The sequence below is a fragment of the Bacillus rossius genome, chromosome 8, assembly GCF_032445375.1.
Source record: "Bacillus rossius redtenbacheri isolate Brsri chromosome 8, Brsri_v3, whole genome shotgun sequence".
Taxonomy (NCBI): Eukaryota; Metazoa; Arthropoda; class Insecta; order Phasmatodea; family Bacillidae; genus Bacillus; species Bacillus rossius.
The window spans coordinates 23,833,138-23,854,685 of NC_086336.1; the positions used below are offsets into that span (position 1 = coordinate 23,833,138).

The window sequence follows — 21,548 nt, forward strand, 5'->3', positions numbered from 1 at the left end:
GCCTCTATATAAGGGCAGGTACAGACGAGGTTTCGATCAGTTTATCGTCAAACATGAGTCATAGCATTTCGAAATTCGGTCGTAGCAGCAGACATACTGTATGCCCCGACTCTGATATACGCAAATACATTTCGCTACTGGCTCAAAAAGTAGACAGTGTGAAAAAGGAATTACTAGAGTATCTCGTTGCCATCGACCAGCGTGTAGAAGCCTCGGATTCTCGCATTCGCGACATGATCGAAGTATCGAATGCACAAAGACGTGACGATCTGAGAACTTTTCAAAGTAGTCTGAAAGCATCACTATCTCACTTGTCAACAAATTCAGATTTTGCCACACACAAGAAAGAAGTTTCTGCGAACGAATAAAAAAGTATATAAGGAGGTCTTGCAATAAGTTTTCAGCCAGTACAATGTCGGACCTGGCCAGTGACCTTCATCGAGCTATACAGTCTGTTCGTGAAAAATATTTACTTGCTAGACGAACCAGACTTGCACGTGAGATGGCTAATGAGGAGATATTTAAACCAATCACTAGTCGCCTCGACGAACTTAAAAACATGGAAGAACCAGCTATCATTGTGAAGACAGAAGTTGAAGATGAAATGCCAACTGTAAAGAAGAGAAAGTATGAACCAGATCGAGAAGAAGAAGATTTAACAAGTACAGAGACCATGCACAAGAAAAAAATACCGAAAAAGGGACATCAAGTGACTGCAATGGTCCGACCATACCTGATATCGTTTACGAGCCGGAATAATGACACGACCTACGGAATGTACAGAAAATATAATAAGTGGTTCCTCGGTGCTAAAGAAATAGACTTTCTACCAGGAAATATCGTACGCGTAGCAGAGTACAAAACGCGCGGGACTCCGGGTCTGTACGAATTGCTGTTTCGCAGGGAGCCTAAAGGATATTCTCACAAAGACTTACAAGAGTACAAAAAACTGCTAGAGCTAACCAACGCACATTTTCGCAATAACGATCCAGATAGTGGTGTATATAAAGACGTAGATCATGAAAAAATCGACATTCTCGCTAATCTCTTCAGTGAACTAACAATACATGGCGAAGGTTTAAAAAAGCTAGAAAGTGGTCAGATATTTGACTATGTATATTGGGACGACCCTAATGAATTAGTTGATCGCCTTAGAATTCTACATGCTTCGCTTAGCGTAGGAAACTATTCGAACATCAACGAAATAGTCTCCATACTTGAAGAACTGAGGGAAGCCGGCTACATACAATGAGTCGAACCGGTATCGCTCGCGAACTTCATGCTCCTGCTAGACGGAAATACCTTCGTCGCAAAGTCATAGTTCGTGGAACTGACGATTTATTCCAGGCGGACCTTGTTGAGATGATACCGTATTCCCGATTGAATAAAGGTTTCAAGTACATGTTGACAGTCATCGATGTTTATAGCAAGTTCGCTTGGGCTAGACCTGTCAAACCAAAGACTGCAACTGACGTAGCCAAGGCCATGAACAATATTTTGCGTGATGGACGTGTACCGTCGCACCTGCAAACGGACCTCGGGAAAGAATTCTACAATGCTACCTTCAAGGCTTTGATGAAGAAGTATGGCATCAAACACTACTCTACATTTAGTTACGTCAAAGCCTCCGTTGTCGAAAGGTTTAACAGAACTTTGCGTTCCAAGATGTGGCGGCAGTTCACGGCTAACGGAAATTACAAGTGGCTTGACATCTTGCCGAAACTAATAAGCGAGTATAATTCCACGGTGCATTCTACCACGAAAATGAAGCCAAAGGACGTAACGGACAATCGCTTGCTTCAAACAGTGTTTTCCAACACGAAGAAGAAAGATCCACGAAAGCGTAAAGCGGACGTCGGTGATATTGTGCGAATCTCCAAGCAGAAAGGTATCTTCGAGAAAGGTTTCACTGCAAACTGGAGTCCCGAACTTTTCCGTGTGACACATGTTCGTGAATCAGAGCCTAGGACCTACTACCTCGAAGATTTGGACCACAAACCTATCCATGGAGGCTTCTATGCCGAAGAGATTCAGCCTACGTTGTATCCCGATACGTACTTGGTGGAGAAGATTATAACACGAAGAAATGGACGGTCCTACGTCAAGTGGTGGGGCTTTCCACCTCGCTTTAATTCGTGGGTGGTTGACGCGGAAATCGAGAAATCCACAAAACTTTAGTAATTTGTCTGTGTATTTTTTTTTGTACTTGTAGTAGTGTAGTATGTATGTAATAAAAGTTTTTTTAAAAGAACTTGTGGTGTTTTTATTTTCTCAAACCTAACACTTTTGTGTTTTTTTTTAAATTAAAGTTGTTTTGTATCGACAAGGGATCGAACCAAGGACCTTAGTCGATCCAATCAATCAGTATATAGATTACAAATTTATTTAATGAATTTTGTAACTTTTCCCGAATCTCTAGCATTAAAATTACGGATTTTCAAGATGGCGGCCAAATTTCACGATGGCGGGTGTCACAGTAATAAATGATTACTGCACTCTAGCGGGTAAGAATCAAACTAACATGGCGTCAGCGCACTCTCGCCGCCGATACAATGATGATGGTTTTCAACATCGAAGACAAGATGGCGGACATGACGTCATGCTCACTGTCGATATATATGCTTTGAAAAAAAGTGGTGGGGGCCAGTCTGTCAGCAGCCACCACAGGGGGAAGGATCGGTCTCCATTTTTAATTTTTTGACCTCGTCGGGTTTGAACCGAGGACTCCGAGCTCCGTGTCGTAAATGTTTTTTTTAATTTTTTTTATTTCAATTTTATTAATTGCGTTTTTTGAAAAATTTTAAAAAAAATTTCATTAAAATCAGATAATAAATAAAAAAGTTAAAGATGGCGGGCGTAACGAAAATTGCAACGGTGACGTCATAATTCAAAATGACGGAAAACAAAATGGCGGAAAGTTCCAGAAAAAAATGACGTCATCCAAGATGGTGGATCCAAGATGGCGGATCCAAAATGGCCGACGTGATCTACTTGTCCCGTTACGTTATGTCCCGTTACGTTATGTCCTGTTACACTGTGTCCTGTTACACTCATCCAAGATGGCCGCCGTGACGTCAGAATCAGAGATGTGGCTCGGCACCAAGCACCACAGCCAGAAGCCAGTCCCAGTAGCCCCATTCATATACTACTACATATATATATATATATCATTTGAAACTACATTACCTTAGTATGGCCTCGTGGGCGTGTAGTTAGCGTACCTAACCCGGCAGGTGTGAAATTTTTTTTGTACTTGTAAAAATAAATAGGGCGCACGCAACATTTCAAAAGTAATAAATATATTTTAATTAATGAATGCAAATTAAAGTTAATTTATTAATTCAATTGCACATTTCATTTCACTCCTTTGTATCCATTCAAAATAGTGATAATTTAATAAAAATGATTCAATTTTATTCATAAAAGTATGCAGAGGTAGATTTTCATCATGCAAAAGATTGAAAAATTAAAAAAAAAATTCATCATCAAAGAATATAATATTTTTAATGCCTAAATGGTTTGGTTGCAAAAACCTTTTCTTCCGGATCAATCATTTCATCAATGTTTTGTTATGACGTCACGTTAAACTATCGTCCGTAAACAGACTTTACAGACAACCAATTTTTTATTTTAATTGGCCCAGAGGCATAAGGAGAGGGGGAACTGGCCTCTGAATGGCTGGAGGAGGCGTGCGGAGGGCTCGCTCTGCCGACCAAAAGAAACAAATAAGTAAAGTTTGTGATAGCCTAACTTAAGGGGCTTTGGAGTTCACTCGCGCTCCGAAAGGGAGGGGGCTCTTTCGGGGCATGAGCGAAACAGAATCTGGGTTAAATCTCAAAAGTACCGCAAGAGGGACTAGCGTAACTTGTGGTTAGTCAAACACAATTATTAATAAAGCATAACAAAATCCACACTGCAAAATGCAATACATGGTTCAGTACAATCTGTTTTCCATAACCAAATGATCCACTCTAATTCAATAATTTCTAGATGTATTTTTTCTGTTGACCTTGACGGTTAGGTTACGTTACATTTCTTCTGGTGTTGTTTTATTCTATCAGAGTTTATGGTTGTCAGTTTTCGTTTCAGAACAGTGTTACCGATTTTCTAACGGGGTTTCATTTTACATTTCCAAAATTTACATTTGTTTTTACCGTTAAAACTCTATAGACGTTCGATAATCCGTCATTTATGTGGTACTTAGATTTCTGGATTAAAGAGATATAAATAGAGTAATGTAATCCTCTTCTCCTGGGACTTCGGACTGACCGAGACGGCGTCAACTTCGGGACAGCGGGTCTGCGCGGCGCTGAGCAGGTAGCGCGCCTCTATGCGCGCGAGTACGTGCGGGCGCCCCAGCTTCTCCATGGAGGGCAGGCCGTCCAGGGACACCAGGTGGGCCCGAGCGCCGTCCACCTCCTCCAGCTGCAGGGCCATCTCGACGGCCACCATCACGCCCATGGAGTAGCCGCCCAGCAGGTACGGCCCGGTCGGTTGCAGCTGACGCAGCTTCTGCAAGACATCACAAGACAGCGGTTGTGATATGCAGAGGCAGCAGCTAGCACAGCTTCTGTGTAACACCGTACGTAACACTGCAAAACATCGCATGTGTCACTGAAAGACTCTATACGTAACATGCAGAAGCCGCAATTGGCGCAGCCTCTGCTAGACTCTGCACATGGCATTCAGAAACTAAAGCCCACGCTGCCTCTGCAAGACAACATAAATCACTTGCAGAGGCTGCCGCTGGTGTATCCTCCATAAGACAACGAGAGTGACATGCAAATTTAAACATGACTCAGTCTTTACAAGACTCCGCATTTGACCTTTAGAGGCTACAGCTGACCTGGTTCCTAGAAGTCTTCGTATTACTTGCAGAGGCTATCGCTAGCTCAAAGTAGAACTGCAAGACTCCGTGTGCGCCATAAACTGTACTGCAAACAAAATTTTGTAAATTTTCACATTTTTTTAGTGCATTTATACATTTTTGTCGAGTTATTTGGAAACACATACAATGAAGAAGTCCTCACCACGAAGATCTGTTCTCGTGCACCGGCCGCCTCCCCTCCTTTTCCCTCTCCTCCCTCACCCGAGTGCTGTGACGTCACTTTATTTGTGCACCACCCCTCTTATGCTTGGCGAATGCGCTGTGGAGACTGCGGGTGTCGGCGAGGCCTCCGCCTTCTTTCAGGCCTGACTTTTGAGTAATGCGTTTGTAGTTAAACTCTGCGACCCTTGCATGGCCGAATTCAACCTAAAGTTTTCAGTTTGTTTTTGTTTTCCATGGGTCGTCATAAGTGTGTGTTGCACGATGGCTGCTGTAAAGTTTACGTAAATTTACCTCATGTGCTTTTGCTGTATTTTTTATTTTATTTGGGTAACCATCATCTAAATTTAATTGCATAAATTACGTATATCGGAGAATTAATGTAATTATTGTGCACTGAAGTCGTCGAACGATCACGAGGCCATGCAGGAAGTGTGTGTGTCCCGGACGCCAGATTTTCGGTACGTTTTACTTATTTCTGTTTCTTTTCATTTTTTGCTTCGTTCATACTAATGTCATGCAGGTTTTCTTGTGCCTGTCACGATTCTCTTGTGCGTGATGCGTGTAAACGCTTGCTCATGACTGAAAGATCCCAATGACACCTGAATTTGTCAAAGCAATCACGTGATGCTTTTCGTAATCGAATACCTTCGAGCGATACAGACTCGTATAACGTTTTGATGTATCTGCACTTTGTTATAACTTTGTACGTGCCGCGGTATGATAAAATTAAAGTAAGAGTTTTAAATACATGCGTGCATCGTAAATGTAAATCATTATTAATACATTTCATATTTTTTACAGACTTATTATTTCATATATTTAGTGTGCAATAAATGGATGCAGCCACGATGTATATTAATGTGTCTGGAATTCGCACGGTTTGGTATTTCTATAGAATATTTGCATTTGGCAGTTTTGAATTGGCCAAATCTTACCATGCCAATTTAATTACCATTACGTGTAATTTTCATAAGCTGTTTAAATTTTTGTATAACATGAATCACGTTGTGCATATGTATTGTTGTTTGCCTTTTTGTTTTTGAATAAACATATGCGAAACTTACCTAAGAAGTTTTTGTTACTACAGTAATTTCCTAATTACTTTATAAAACACATTTTTATGTGCTCTGCACTGTGGGTACTAGAACACATCTTCCTTTCTAAAAATTGTTTTGACCGTCTCGCAGTCTTGTAGTCTGTCAGGACTCGTGAAGTCCCTGAACGCAACAACAATTTGTGTACTTTTTCACATTCCTTGGGCCAAATTATTAATATATCGTGTAATTTTACAAATTTCTAAAAATTTATCATTTGTGTATATAAGCACAGTTTCAGTGTAAATTATAGATTATTATAATAGTTTTACAGTCCCAATGTTATCTTAAAAGTAAACAAATATTAAGTGACATAAAACATTTAGTTTTTATAATAATACACCACCATTGTTTGTGTTAATTTACACAAAATATTAAAACACTGTGAAAATGTGTACATTCATTTTAATTATTCCGGTGTGCTTGAGCATGTTGTGTAAATTTCCCCCTACATCATTTCATTTTACAATTATAGAAGGTGATATTCTGAAAAATTAAAAAAATCCTTTCGTCACAGCCTGCAGGCATAAGTAGATTTCAAAGTACCTAATTAATAAACTTCTGGAACATTTCAAGAACTATGTGTACATAATATATTTATGTTCTTCCATTTTTCAAAATGATCCATTAAATATTCACTCATATTTTATGCAGCGAAAATATAACGATTATATTTAACTCAAAGTATCCAGCATTGGATAGCTTAGATCGAATTTCATATTATATGACAACTACTAAGGTAAGTATTTAATTTTTTTGACTTTTAAATTTCAATTAATAAAACACAACTGACAGCTCAACGTAATGTTGTCTATGGTTAAGTATGGTTTAAAATTTGACAATGTAAAATTTTAATGTTGACCGGTTGATGTGCACTTAACCGAACATTGAAAGATCTACGCAATGACTCGAGATGTTTTGGAGGTGCAATGATTTTACTGTCTGGCGATTTCCGTCAAACACTGCCAGTAATTCAAAGATCAACTGCAGCCGACGAAATAAACGCTTGCCTCAAATCATCGAATCTATGGCGCTATGTGAAGAAACTTCAGCTGAAAACAAACATGAGAGTTGCATTGCTGAACGATACATCTGCTGAAGATTTCTCTGAGCGATTACTGACTATCGGTAATGGTCGACTACCTATCGATGAATCGAGCGGATTGATTTCATTTCCTCCGAATTTCTGTAACTTTGTCTCATCGAAAGACGAACTCATCAACAAAGTATTCCCAAACATTATTACTAATCACGAAAATAATGAATGGTTGAGTGAGCGAGCAATTTTGGCGGCTAAGAATAAAGATGTAGATGAATTAAACTACATAATTCAGAATGAGATCATTGGTACACTGCATTCATTCAAATCTATTGACTGTGTAACAAATGAAGATGAAGCCACTAATATCCAATTGAATTTTTATACTCCTTAGATGTGCCTGGCTTACCACCGCACAATTTACGACTAAAGATTGGCTCCGTAGTAATCATGCTTCGAAACATAAACCAACCAAAACTGTGCAACGGAACGCATTTGGTGGTAAGTAAATTGATGAACAATGTGATTTACGCGACGATACTCAAAGGAAAATTCGAAGGTGAGGAAGTTCTCATTCCGAGGATTCCGATGATCCCAATCGATATGCCGTTTGAGTTTAAACGACTTCAATTTCCGATCCGTCTTGCATTCGCCATGACCATTAACAAATCACAAAGCCAATCCTTGAAAGTTTGTGGTATGAATCTAGAAAATCCATTATTTTCCCATGCCACTATGTGGCATGTTCACGGTTCGGAAGATAATCTGCGTTATTATTTCTTGCGCCTGATAATAAAACAAAAAATGACGTCTATCACAAGGTGCTTCAATGAAGAGTGCAGCCCATGCACCAAAATACATGGCCAATAAAGAATCATTAAAATACTTGATATTTTTTATTTATATTTATTATCTTAATAAAAAAATTAATTTAATAAAATCCAAAATCTGCTCATTTATTGCCTCTAGGGCGGAACAAAGTTCGTCGGGTCAGCTAGTATATTATAAAAATTAGCCACAAACTTATCATTTAACACTAGTTATTCTTCTACTTAAAAAAATTAACGTATTTAGATCAATAACAAACATGGCTACTACCGCAGTCAACTAATGTGATTATATTGGTCGCACGGAGCAACGTAAAGGAAAAGCTCAACATTTACGAGCTAATCCATATGGGTCCGTCTCCGTCTGCGTGCTATTGCAGTAACTCTGTTGCGTGAGATCCATCTCCATTTTCGTGTCATTGTAGAACAGGCCTAAGTGAAGCTCGCGGCGACTAGCGAACTAACGAAGCTAGTATTCGACACACATGCGCTTAAGGGCGCCGTCTGCCCGGGCACATATACGGCACGCAAAGCTTCATGATAAACAATGCAATTGAAACACTACCCAATATATCAGAGTGGGATCTGTTTACGAAAAGCATTTAAGAATTCGTTGAGGGTTAAAAGTACTTTTGTTTTCGGATTAAGTTTAAAACTGTATTTTTAAAAGAATTTAAATAACAAAAAGGCGTTGTTTTTGAGAACAATTAGGCGTACAATAAACGGTACAGATTCTTAAAAGAACTTAAGGGACTTGCTTTATAAGGTGGCGTCCAAGTATTACGTAACGCAATTTTTGAAAACTTTTGACCCTCCTTCCCCTTCGTGTAACGTGCCGTAACATTTTTCTGTACCCCCTCCCCCTCCTTAAACGTTACGTTACACCCAAGTGACAATTTTTACCTTAAAGTCATAATTATGATGCGCAAAGTACCGGAAAGTCGCTAAAATACCTTTCTTTTTGTTTTTACCACATTTGCTGTAATAACAAATAAAACAAGCGATTTATAACTCGCATTAAATGCGTATATTGTATATTTGATTTATTTGTATTGTTATTTAATACTTAATCACACATAATGTAATAAACATTTTCTAAAGTTTAAATAAAAAAAGGGGATAAAATTTGTTCTAATAAACTTTTACTGCTAATCTTTATAATATTTAATTATGCCGTTTTCCTGACGCCCGGGCGTAAATTACCATTATTTAAATACTTTCTGTCCAAAGTTCTAGAGAGCGAGTGCGTTATAAAAATCACAAGTTCAGCGCGGGGTTCGTGCACGACTAACGGAAAAATTTCTTCACAGAGCCTTTAAACAGTTTGCAAATACGTCGTGTTTTCATAAGGGACGAGCTCAAAAATTCACTATACCATCACAAAGTTTTGCTAACCCAATTATAATTTAACTTCATGGCCGGTCAGGAAGAAAGTTGTTGCAGGCGCAAACGAGGATTATAATCAGATGAAAACTTACTTGTTGTACCGTGCCGACGTTCTCAGCAGACTATAAAATTTGCCAGATATTGCGCCAAAAACACCTTAGGTCACTCGAGGCAAACTTCACTACCATGCCTCACAGTCGACCAATCCCACTTTAACAAGGCAATTTTTTTTTTGGCGTACCGCCGACGACGTTAACGATAGTGGCGGTTCCATTCACAATGCCACCCTCCATGGTGAACGTGATGGATTTTTCAAAGCACATGCACTTCCGCCGACATAAACTCCGATGGGCTTTTTCACGGGGACGCACCACAACGCCGAAATACCACAACGCCGAACGTACAATAACGCCGAATACCATAACGCCGAATTCCAAATTGACCACAACGCCGACGACCCGAAAACTGATGTGTACCACAACGCCGAATGACCACAACGCCGAAATACATTAACACCGAAAAATGTCACTGCAGTACTGCCACAAAAACCAACTCAGAAGTAAGTCACTAAATATACTGAAAGATAATTTAAATGTACAACAACGCCGAAATACCATAACGCCGAATGCCACAACAGCGAATCTACAATATGACCATACCGCCGAAACCATTATATGACCATAAGGCCGAAACCACAATATTACCATAACGCCGAAATTCTAATATGACCATAACGCAGAAACCATAACTTGTTGTCTACCTGCCAGGCATTGAAATGCTGTATTCGTAAGATAAGCGCACTCTCTTGCAACTGTGAAGCTAAACATTATATAGGCAACATGTTTATCTTTTTTCACATTCAATATCAGTACTGATTTTTCCCCTAGTTAAAACATAACACTTTCTTACTTTTTATAGGGCAAATGGAACATTGATCGAAATGAAATATATTTTTGAAATAATATATATATATTTTTACAATTCAAGGTCAAATTGAATGTTTTTTATTTCGAAAATGCGACGTTTTTACAAGGGTTTCAAGAAGAGTAGGCGGCCTTTTGAAATGTCAGCTCCTTTGAGTTGATTTGAGGAAATACATTAGATATGAAGTAGCGCCGGGAATGATGGGCAGGAGAAACACGAGATCCCGAAAAAAATTGCCAATTTTCGTTGAAAATCTGGAAGTAAATTTAGACCCGGATCGCCTAGGTGGGAGGCTAATGCTGTAGCTTACCTCCATTCTTGCAGGTACTAATATATTATTCGATTCTGAATTACGTAGTTAAAACAAAAATAATAGGGTTACCACTTGAAGTCCCGTAGGTACACGCTGCACAATGAAAACGCTGCATGCTCGTTCAATTGCTTGTGCGTGAAGGGCGACTCAGAGTTGGAGGCACCGAGGATAAGGGCGGTATATCGATTAAGTGTCTCATTCACACAAGTCACCTGTGAGTGGACGAGCGTCTTAAACATTTGTCTCAATAAGTGAGTAGTTTGTAGTTCGTAATTTACATATAAAGTTTTTTTTAATGTATGCTTTTTGCAAATAGTGCACCATTTGTCTGCAAAAAAAGTATTATACCATTTTAGGCTATTTTCATAACAATATTTACAATACTTTAGGTGCATAAATTTAAAAACTATTTTAGTCATTGCTATAAAATAAAGTAAATAGGATATACATAATTGTATAATACTGTCCAAATAGTGAAGAGATTCTTTAATACCAATAAGCCTACTATAATTATATTTAAAAAAAATAATAACCACTGTAAAACTACCTGGCATTTCCCTAAGGAGCTCGCCTACATGTGCCTAAACTGCATTGAAGCATGTAAGAGTAATTTATTACAGATTTAGTAAAGTGTCTTTATGCTGTTTATCTACGAAAAAAACACACACTTCTTTCATGAAAACATGCGCAATATAAACACCTTTTATGTCGCGTCTAAATAGCCAAAACTGGGGTGTTTAGGGTGCTATTTCAGAAAATGTACTAGCTGGATACAAATGAAACTACTTAAGGGCGTTGCAATAGGCGGGCCCCTTAAAGGCGTTCAAGTGTGAAAAATTCACAGTTTGATGTTTATTATAAATAACGTTAATTCTGTATACATTAGTTTTAAGCATAGTTTGAATATTTTTCTCAAAACAGCTTGTTAAAGACAAAATATTCATATTACACGAGCATACAATCAGTAAAAACCAATAATAAATTATTCAGAATGAAATTACGTGCGATAGGCAATATGCTGAAATATACCCATAACGAAATAATTTCTTCTTTTTTTTTATAATAGCTGAGTTTTCGATATTTTTTGTAAAATACGAGGTTTTTCTGGTATTCATGTGATATCTTTGGGATATTATATCCAGTTACGTGAAGTTATTTAAGGTGGTCGTTTGGACCGGCCGCTATAAATACTGTGCAGAGCTTCAGCAGTTCACGTATCACACAAGTGTACTGCGTGTGTGCTCGGCACTTGCTACCAATACCACTTAACGTATGTTACACGTGTTCCTAGACCATTGCCAGCTTATACAATCCTCTATATAAATAACCTCTTTTGGAAGCTGAAAATGGCTAAAATGGTTATTTTCACCGTCAATTTTAGGTTTGAAAATAACGTTTCACTGACTTGAAAATGGTTTAGGAACGTACAAAAACCTTCATATTTAATATTTCGCCATAAAATGATAGGATACCCACTGAAATTGTCTTAGAGGGGAGTCTTCGACAATGTTTCTGCCTGTCAGAAGACCACCTGACGGATATAGGCGTTAGGACCTTGATGCGCGTGACTGTATCGCTCTTAGCTCTCCCGCCCTTCCCACGCCACGAACATTAAAAACATACCCGCTATCAGGCGGCCAACTTAAATCGTTGCGCAATATTTAGGATTCCTGCGTACAACTGTTTCACCGCGGAAATGTTTAACATATTTATGTTGAAATCATCTAATAAGATTATATCTTCATATTTTTCTAACATGTTGCATAGTTTATTTTCAAGGTAGGCCGTTCACGGTAAAGTGGACACTTTGAAAATCACTACTATTTGAATAAAAACCAATATTATATTTCGTGGAGGTTTCGGACATATTTTTTTTTGGGTTGAAAAAAAATAGATTATCTTGAATAGAAAAATATAAATACACTGGACACATTTAAAATGCACTTTCTTTTTATTGATATGTTATTTAAAAATCAATGCTCAAACGATACAATTACATAAATGTTACGAATACACAAAAACACTCCTAAGTGGCAGACTAAGTACTAAAATAAAAATTACAATTCTATTACGTTTATGTACACTCACACCCACAATTATACAGATCTGAATAAACATTTTGCGGAATGTCAGTGTCATCCCCTCAGCCATGGGATGGCTAATCTGATGTCGGTAAACTGTTCCAAGCTTATGACGCGGCAGTGGTGGATGACTTTGAATATAAATTAGTCTTGCATAGTGGTATTAACCATCTATTGTCACTTTAAGAGCGGTGTTTACAAGGTGAAAATAATTCTAATATGAAAATCAATTTTTTTTTATGTTATCAAGCGTGGAAGAATTTAGTATTTTAGCGCCAGTGGTATGGCAGATCACAACCAGCATTCAGTAATTGCGTAAATCTGTGTGTATTATCATCATCTATAGTCTATTATATCCCTCACATCGTTGACACACTACTAAATGAACGTTTATAATAGTAGTTATAGTACTTAGTAGTTGATGGTAGACGTTGTTTGTTTACAATGTGGGACGTGTACCACCTCCTCCCCCCCACTTAAGTCCCTAAACAGGTTTATGGTAGTGTGAGGATGGTTCAACCAAATATTTTAGAAGGACAATATAGGTAAGTCGTCAAAAAAAAAGGTGACACATTCAGCAGCGCATTCTGGTGGCCTAGCCTGGACCTACGTTGTAAGCGCATTTGAGACAATGTTATTTTGCTAATTTTGAATCGACGTTTTTTCCTTGTTTTCTCATGTTTAAGTTATTTATAATGATTGGAAAAGTTTGTGCTAAGTTTGGTTGCAATAATTACGATGTATCTAGCTGTTAGAAGTCGTTTTTTAGTTTTCCGACGGCTGAAACTATAGCCAAATATCTTAATAGGAACTACAACATTTGCTATAGCCATGTTTACTTGTGTATGGTTTACATCAAATATTCCTTTTCCACTGTTTAAAAATGATAGTGCCTTATTGGAAACAATGTTACATATTTCAACGTTCAATGTTTTAAAATATTTTTTTAACCTATTTTTAATGTAATTTTGTTTTAAATTTTTATTGTATATTTTTAAACCAGAGCATTACCTAAAAATAATTTAAATATCCTCAAATTTGTATTTTTGCGCTCCACTCATTATGCTGAATGACTTAGTTGTCACTGTAGTATATCAAGCAGTTTACCAAAATTATTGATTTCAAAAGTTTTATGTTTGATTTTCAACATAAAAATAATGTAAATTAGTTTTAAGTGTTTGGTTATGTTAAATAAATTAAATCAATCTCAATTTTATAAGTGTTTGGTTGACTTCAATTAGCAACATTAAAAATACTTAATTTTGGTTAGGGTCAAGTCATATTCAATTTTTAAGTTTTTTTTTTTTTTTCACTTTAAGCAGTTCCTCGAGGAATTTTTTTATTTTTTCAACTTTCACGGAATATTTATAGAATATGTGATTTACAAAATTTCAGGTTTAGAGTTAAGTATGTTTCATTATTAAAAACTGTCTGATTTGCGTCATTTGGTTGTCTGCTATGTTTACAGTAACACTATATTTAATGGTCTTAAAAATCAATATAGCTCTGTAAATTGGGTAACTGTTTTGAAATATGAATACTCTGTTTCAGTAAAAATATATTGACCGTAAATTTATTTCACGATGACAACAAGATTTCAAGAGACGAGAGTAAATCTGTGCTGGTATCTCCCATTGTAATATTTGGGAATTTTAATTTCGCGGGCGTTCCTTTAGGCAAAGCCACCAGGGTCGTTGCTGTCGGGTGTCGCCAGCTTTCACCATGTTAAAAGGCTCGAGTTTCCTGTATTGTCATTCTAAAATATTTGGTTTAACCCTCCACCACCACCCCCACACTCCTAATAAAAAAACGCTCATTCCGCAGAGTGACCTTGACTATCCAGGGTGGACAGCATAGCCGGCCTCCGTAGCTCAGTCGTTTGTGTTTTCATACCAACAACTAAAAGATATTTGTTTTGATTTATTTTTGTTAAATTTTTTATTTTTTATTTTACAGAAACAAAATGGAAACAAGTGTTGTGTTTGAATTGTTCGCGTGTTTTTCGTCGTGATGAATTTTAACTAACTGCTGATTTTCATGGTAAAATATTTACTATATATATGACAAGATGGAGAAGAACTTTAAAATGAAATGTTTAAACGTAAGACGAGGAGATTTATGCCTTCCATTATTTCGGAATTCCTTTCCAAATGGCTATTTACTATATTTCCAGACATACTACCGTACCTATGCAAAGATTTAAAAAGTAATTAATTTTATACTCTTAGTTTTATGTGACGTCACGCTTGCTATTTACCGGCTGTTTTTCTTACGGGTCTGTGTAATTTTAGAAAGAGGAAAATACGGACGGAACGGAACAACGATCCGTTTTCGTTTTCGGTCCCGTCTGTTCCTTTACCGTTGCATTGTAGAACAGGCCTTACTAGAAAAACGTAACGACTTTTCACTATTACGCACAGTACCTACTGCATCACGGCAACGTAAATTTATGGCAAACCCAATAGAATATCTGACCTACGCTTTCGAACTGATAACTGAACATACATATATTTAGTTTACATAAATATTCACACTGACGACTACGAAGTTGTCACGTTTTGTGTTCTGGACTTTCCGGCGCTCTTCGTTGACTTGGAAAAGAACAGACGAGTAAGTGACAACAGCGCGCCTTCCTTAGCACTCTGGCCGCGCCAAGCACCTCCTGGCAGAGCACTCCACGCATTCTAGCGGGCTCTTCGGAAGCAACGTTTACCCTCGCGGTATAGAGAATAGTTTGTTCTTGGGCTCCTGCACAAACCAATTACCTTTCTTGAACGCAGTAAACGTACGAACGGGACCTAACTCTAGCTCTATCAGTTTACATACATGCTATTTTACAAATTCGTCGCTACGCTTTAATAATATAAATTTATAATTAAGTGCATACAATTTACAGTAGCCAACTAAATAATATTTCATTTATTATTTATTGCATCACACTAATTTCTATCTATGCAAGGCTCAATATGAAGCCCCTGGGAATGAAAAAAACAGCATAATATGTTCGCTAATAATCATTATACTTTCATAAAATCTGTAACATAAATACGAATGGTGCAAGAAAAAAATATTAAGTGTACTATGCTTATTTTTTTTTTGTAAAAAACACATTTATATCGCAGTTAAGTATGCATTTGCGGCTAGAACAAGATTTATTCTTAACATGAAAAAATTCACAAACCCCTGCGATATGTAAGGAATTTATGAAATGTAATTTTCAAGACCCTAAAAACGCCCGATTATCTCAACCGCGCCATTTCAGCATTAGCCTTTCGGGAAACCATTGAAAACCGGAATCAATGTTTAAAAGTTGGACATTGTTTGGTACAAATATAAAACTACAACTATTATTGTGTCCAAACCACCTTAATACAATGCATAATTATGTTATGTAGTCATCTTGCAAGACTTAAATGTTTTCCAAGCGTTTGAATAGCTATTTTAGTTATATATGTACATCCACAGTGCACAATGAAACTAAGGCATGCGGGCTAATAATGATACATGGAAGTGAGTTTAAATGCTATCATAAAATGATAACGAAGCAGTAACTGAGAAGACAGCTTGAGAGGAATGATTGTATAAATCACTATTGCGTTCACCAAGTATCCGGGGCTACTAATCATCGCTAAAAATTAATATAATAACTGACAATTATAATTTATTTTAACTAATTGTGCCACTTTACAACTACAGATAAGATTATAAACTTTGCTGCTTTCGTTATAAAGAAAATAAATTTCCAAATAGTGCGTATAGGTTCCTGGCTGGTAGGCAACACGCTTGGGATTCGGCGCTGTGGTCAAATACGAATTCGGCGTTGTGGTCAAGTATGGATTCGGCGTTATGGTCAATTTGGATTTCGGCGTTATGGTCAACTTTGAATTCGGCGTTATGGCATTCGGCGTTAAGGTACTTTTAATAAACACACATAAATTCATTTAGTTGTTTTCAGTTTGCTCATGTGGCACTCCCGCAGCAACATTTTTCGGCGTTGTGGTCATTCGGTGTTGTGGTAATTCGGCGTTGTGGTACACAGCAGTTCTCGGGTCGTCGGCGTTGTGGTCAATTTGGAATTCGGCGTTATGGTATTCGGCGTTATTGTACGTTCGGCGTTGTGGTATTTCGGCGTTGTGGTAACGACCCCTTTTTCACTGCCCCACACCTCCGTACGTAACGTTCGACCCTCCGGCTGTACGACTCCGCGCCAACTCTCGTAGCACTCACTTCACATAAGCCCATCCTTGGCGCGCGCAATCGCTCCGCGACACCGACTGCTACTCACTTTTTTTTCTTTTGACGTCCCGCATCGCCGTAGTTCCGACGCGCTGCTTGCGCTCTCTTTACTTTCAACACTCTCTAATGTTCTCGCAATCTCTCGCACCTTCCTGATAGATTATTACTGACAAGAATCTTACAATTTAATTAATAATTACTAAGAAGGATTAAAATATTTATGTAAATAAAATATACAAAAATCTTAAATCTAAAACTAATTAAATAACTGGATGGACGGATAATGTTTAAAAAAAAGGTGTTCACCAATCATTGCCAACTTAGCGTCTTTCCAAAAAAAAATTCCGGGCCAGAACACCGGGGTATAGCAGACATGGTAATACCAATTCCATCAAATTCGTCTTCGTCGAGCCAATCGGCATCCTCGATGATGTTTTACAGCGGCGCACAATGCAGAGAAGCTCATTTGCCCTTCTGGCAGCGAGTCGCTGTGGCTTTACTCTACTTTCACGATGGTCTTAGGGAGTCTTGCCATGCATGTAACGACTGTGAATTTGTACACTCTAGTAGGATGTGAAATAGATCCGAAAGGTAACATTCTGTTCTTGAGGTCAATTTATAATGATGGGCCAATGAAATCATAATGCATCTGCTTAAGGCCACCCGCGCACTAGACGACCTGGCCGCGCTGCCAAGTCGCCGCGACCACCGAGAAACCTTACTTTATATGTGAGAACGCGCACCTGGTTGCGGCGACCGTCTGGTCGCGGCGACCGTTGGGAACCAGCGCGGCGATTTTTTTTTTCCTAGCCTAAGTTATTTCTAAGTGTGTAGGCGCAGGCGACCAAGAGGTAGCCGCGACCGGATGTTTGTCCATGATTCAATGGCAGACTGCGCACCTGCAACAGAAACGGTGCGACCAGGGCAGCGTAGTCTTGTGTCAGTATTTTTGTGACTGCGTGTGCTTCGCGGTGTAGTAGGTAGTGTTGAGTGGATTTCATAATGGAACAATGTGAAAAAATTTACACTGAAGTGCTTATAATGGAAATTGAAAAACGCCCAGCCATTTGGAAGGTATCGTGCGAGGAATACAGCAACAAAAACTCGAAAAGAAAATGTTGGCAAGACATAGTGGTTTTGTTCGGCGGTGTAGAAATGCCAAATGCTGAAAAAGAAGTACTAGGTAAGCTTATTGTATTATTGCAAGGGTTGCCAGTATAAGGCGTGTAAATGGATTGTGGCCATATGATATAGCAGTGTTTTATTTATGTTAGTTTATGTTTGTAGTATTAGGAGTAGGAAATTGGAAACGATGAGTATCTCTTGGAAAAGGCTATACTGTAGCATACACTGATATATATTGCTCAGTATTAACTATTATTGAGTGTACTCATGTGTATTACTATTACATATACATAGCCTAAAAGTCAATACGACACATGTTATATAGAACCCTGCCATGCAGGAATAAATGCATTACAATAGAACTTTAAATATATTTGTCCTGCCAGTGAAGTCGTCCTTCGTTTTCAAAGTACTCGGCAAAAATGTCCCTGTACTGAGATGACGACCGATTTCCACGCCCCACAGCGCCAACTGACACAGCATACACACCTTTTTGAGGGCCTTCCAATGTATCTACAAATCTATAACCATCTCTATCGCGTACGTAATTGTGAAGAACGCAGCACATCTTGATGATTTGTATGGAAAATTGTCTTTTCACATTCAGCGGCCGATGCAAAATACGCCACTTGTTGGCCATGATGACGAAAGTGCACTCAATGAAACGTCTGGCTCTGGTGAGTCTGTAATTAAATATCCTCTTTCTAGAACTCAAGGACTTGCCGCCATAAGGGCGCATAAGGTGCTCTGATAACTGAAAAGCTTCATTCCCTACGAACACATATGGCATGGGCTCGTCTCTCGTTTCAGAAATGGTACAGTTGGCTGGGAGTTTCAAATCGTTATTCATTATAGATTTGTGAAACTTAACCCTTCTAGAGGAGGCGACAAATCAACGGACAACCTCACAAGAAGTGGTGAAAACTTGCATTATTCTTTGTTTTGCAGACTAGGTACCATTAGCTTGCTTGGGGTTTAAAGGATTGGGCAGGGTGATGGCAGAAAAATATCCGGAAAGACAGATTTCAATGCACTCCTCGAGCGGGAACAGCCGGATTCGTCCACGCATTTAATCACTTCCTAGAAATATTGCGATTCACGGACGTGAGGGCTATACCAAACTAGATTGGGTTCTGCTGGATCCTGCAAGCTATATTCGGGCTTTCTATATTCTGCCGAAACATCGTAGTAGTGAATTTTCATTTCCCTCCATACCTAAGAAAGTGTCTCCCAGCGTGCTGAAAATTTGGTTTTTCCAAATCATCATTAAATAGCAGTAGCGTAGCTAGGATTTCTGTTCGGGGGGGGGGGGGGGGCACATTTTGTCATTCACCAGTCCTCGAAAAGAAAAAGGGGGGGGGGGGGGGGGGGTTCCGGGAATCCTGCCCCGGAAAAATTAGGATTTCAAGGTGCAAAATGGTGCTATTTAAGCGTTTAGCATGCCACAATACAGAAAATATAATTAGCATATAATAAAATAAATTTGTAAAAAAAGTTTCGTGTGAAAAATTTCAGTATTATTTAAATGACCTTCAAAGTACTTATACAAACGGCTTGCAAGCAGGAACACTAAAACTAAAATACAATTTCTTCAACTTAGCCTGTAGACAATAATTACGTGACTTACTTCTCTAATAGTCTAATATATATGTTAAGCAAGTGCTAATGTTTTCTTAAATCTTAATCAATATATTGATCTCAATACTCTCATACTATTTTAGCGGCACTGTTTGTACTGAATATACATTTTTTATTTTATTGTATCTTTAGAAAGTATACTCGGGACTGCTTTAAAAAAATAGCATAGTATATTGGCATTTCAAGTAAAAATTTCTAAATTTATAATCTTATAATAACAAACATACATTAAATAAAAGTCTACATTAAAAAAGAGCTAATGCTTCCTTGGTCAATCGATCACAAAATACAAATATTACATTAGCTACATACTCTATAAACACATTGCACGAACAAATATAATCTATTAATTTTCTCGTATTCATTCATGATACTTAAAAAAACTCAGCCATTAGGAACTTAAGAAGTGTATACTAACATTTCAATAACAACCATTTAAACTTTTAAAACATCAAACACTAGGTATCTGAAAAAGTAAAAGATGCACTAAAGAAATAAATTAAGAGCTAAATCTGAAAACACGTATATACAGTATAGACACCTAAAGTGAACAACTTCTATAATTTACATGTTTACTCGAATATGTTCATAGTTATTTTATGAAAACTCAATACTTCTTAAAAAAAAGTTATCTACAAACTGTCAAAAAATCATTTCAAAGTTGAAAACACCAAACAAAAATTTAAAACTGCTATTAATAATTTATAACCACGTTCTTAATCATTTTAAAGGCCACTCTTCTACTAACCCATCTAAACAAGCAGCATTCTTCTGTTCTTCTTTGCGAATTTCTCAATGAATATATCTTCGTTTAATGGTATGCTGCGGTGTATGGATATTAGTGCGAGTCCATTTAGACGGTCTTCACCAGTGCTGTTCCTGAGATAGGTTTTCAGTCTCTTCAGAGTTGAAAAGCTTCTTTCAACAACTGATGCTGTGGTAACAGGCAGAGAGGCCAGAATTTCCAGAAGTATATGTAAATTTGGAAACAACATTTCTTCGCACTTCTTCAGTGCAGTGATTGCGTCCTTCGGTAGCTCATATTTGGAGTTTTTCCATTTCATTTTCCATAAATCCCACTCACCTTTGAACATGACTTTACTGGTGTTTGTAAGGTCATCAGCATAGAAATTAAAAGCTGTCTCTACATCACTGAAACTAGATTTTACAACATTGACTGGTATGATGCACTTTAATCCTACAATAATATTCTTATAAGATAAGAATCTTTCACTGAGAGATGAACTCATTTCTTTAATATAAGGAATGAAAGACATCCTCCTGAAGTACTCCTTTGGTGAATTTGCTGAGTAGTTTTCACGATGTTTCTGCCTGCCTACACACCTTGGGATTGCTGGAACCACACCAAGAACATCTGCAAGCTCTAAAGAATCTTTGAAAATATTTTTTAATTCTTCATCGCTGTTGCTGCGCATATCAGCTAATTTTAGGCCAACTAACTCAACTTGGCTAAGAGCTGTACCCAGTTCTATGGATTCGCTCTGTAGACATTGGGAGAGTGAACAAGTCAGTGAAAGCATTTTCTCGGAAACTTTAAGACTAATAATGAAGCTAAAGTCACAGCCACTTTTGTGAAGGATCTGTGCTTTAGCACTTCCTTCCTTGTTTTCGTCGGTGATGTGTTCTAGAGCTTCAATCACATGAAGCAGAGCATTTACAAAAAGGGAAACTGCTTCGTGCCTTTCTACCCAATGTGTTTCGCAGTACTTCATTAAGCCCGTGTGGTTCAGTAGTGAAGAATTTAATTTGGTTTTCAGTACATGTGTTCTATGAGAAGCTCTAATAAAATTGCACACCTCACTCGTCGAGGCTGA

General features: G+C 37.9%; 1 protein-coding gene across 1 annotated transcript in view; it reads right to left on the reverse strand.

Moving 5' to 3' along the window:
* LOC134535265 (fatty acid synthase-like) overlaps positions 1–21,548 on the reverse strand; it is a 171,669-nt gene that overhangs the window by 12,785 nt on the left and 137,336 nt on the right. Inside the window, exon 12 of the mRNA XM_063374338.1 lies at positions 4,270–4,512. Within this exon, the coding sequence (XP_063230408.1) occupies positions 4,270–4,512 (243 nt within the window). The remainder of the gene's footprint in view (positions 1–4,269; positions 4,513–21,548) is intronic.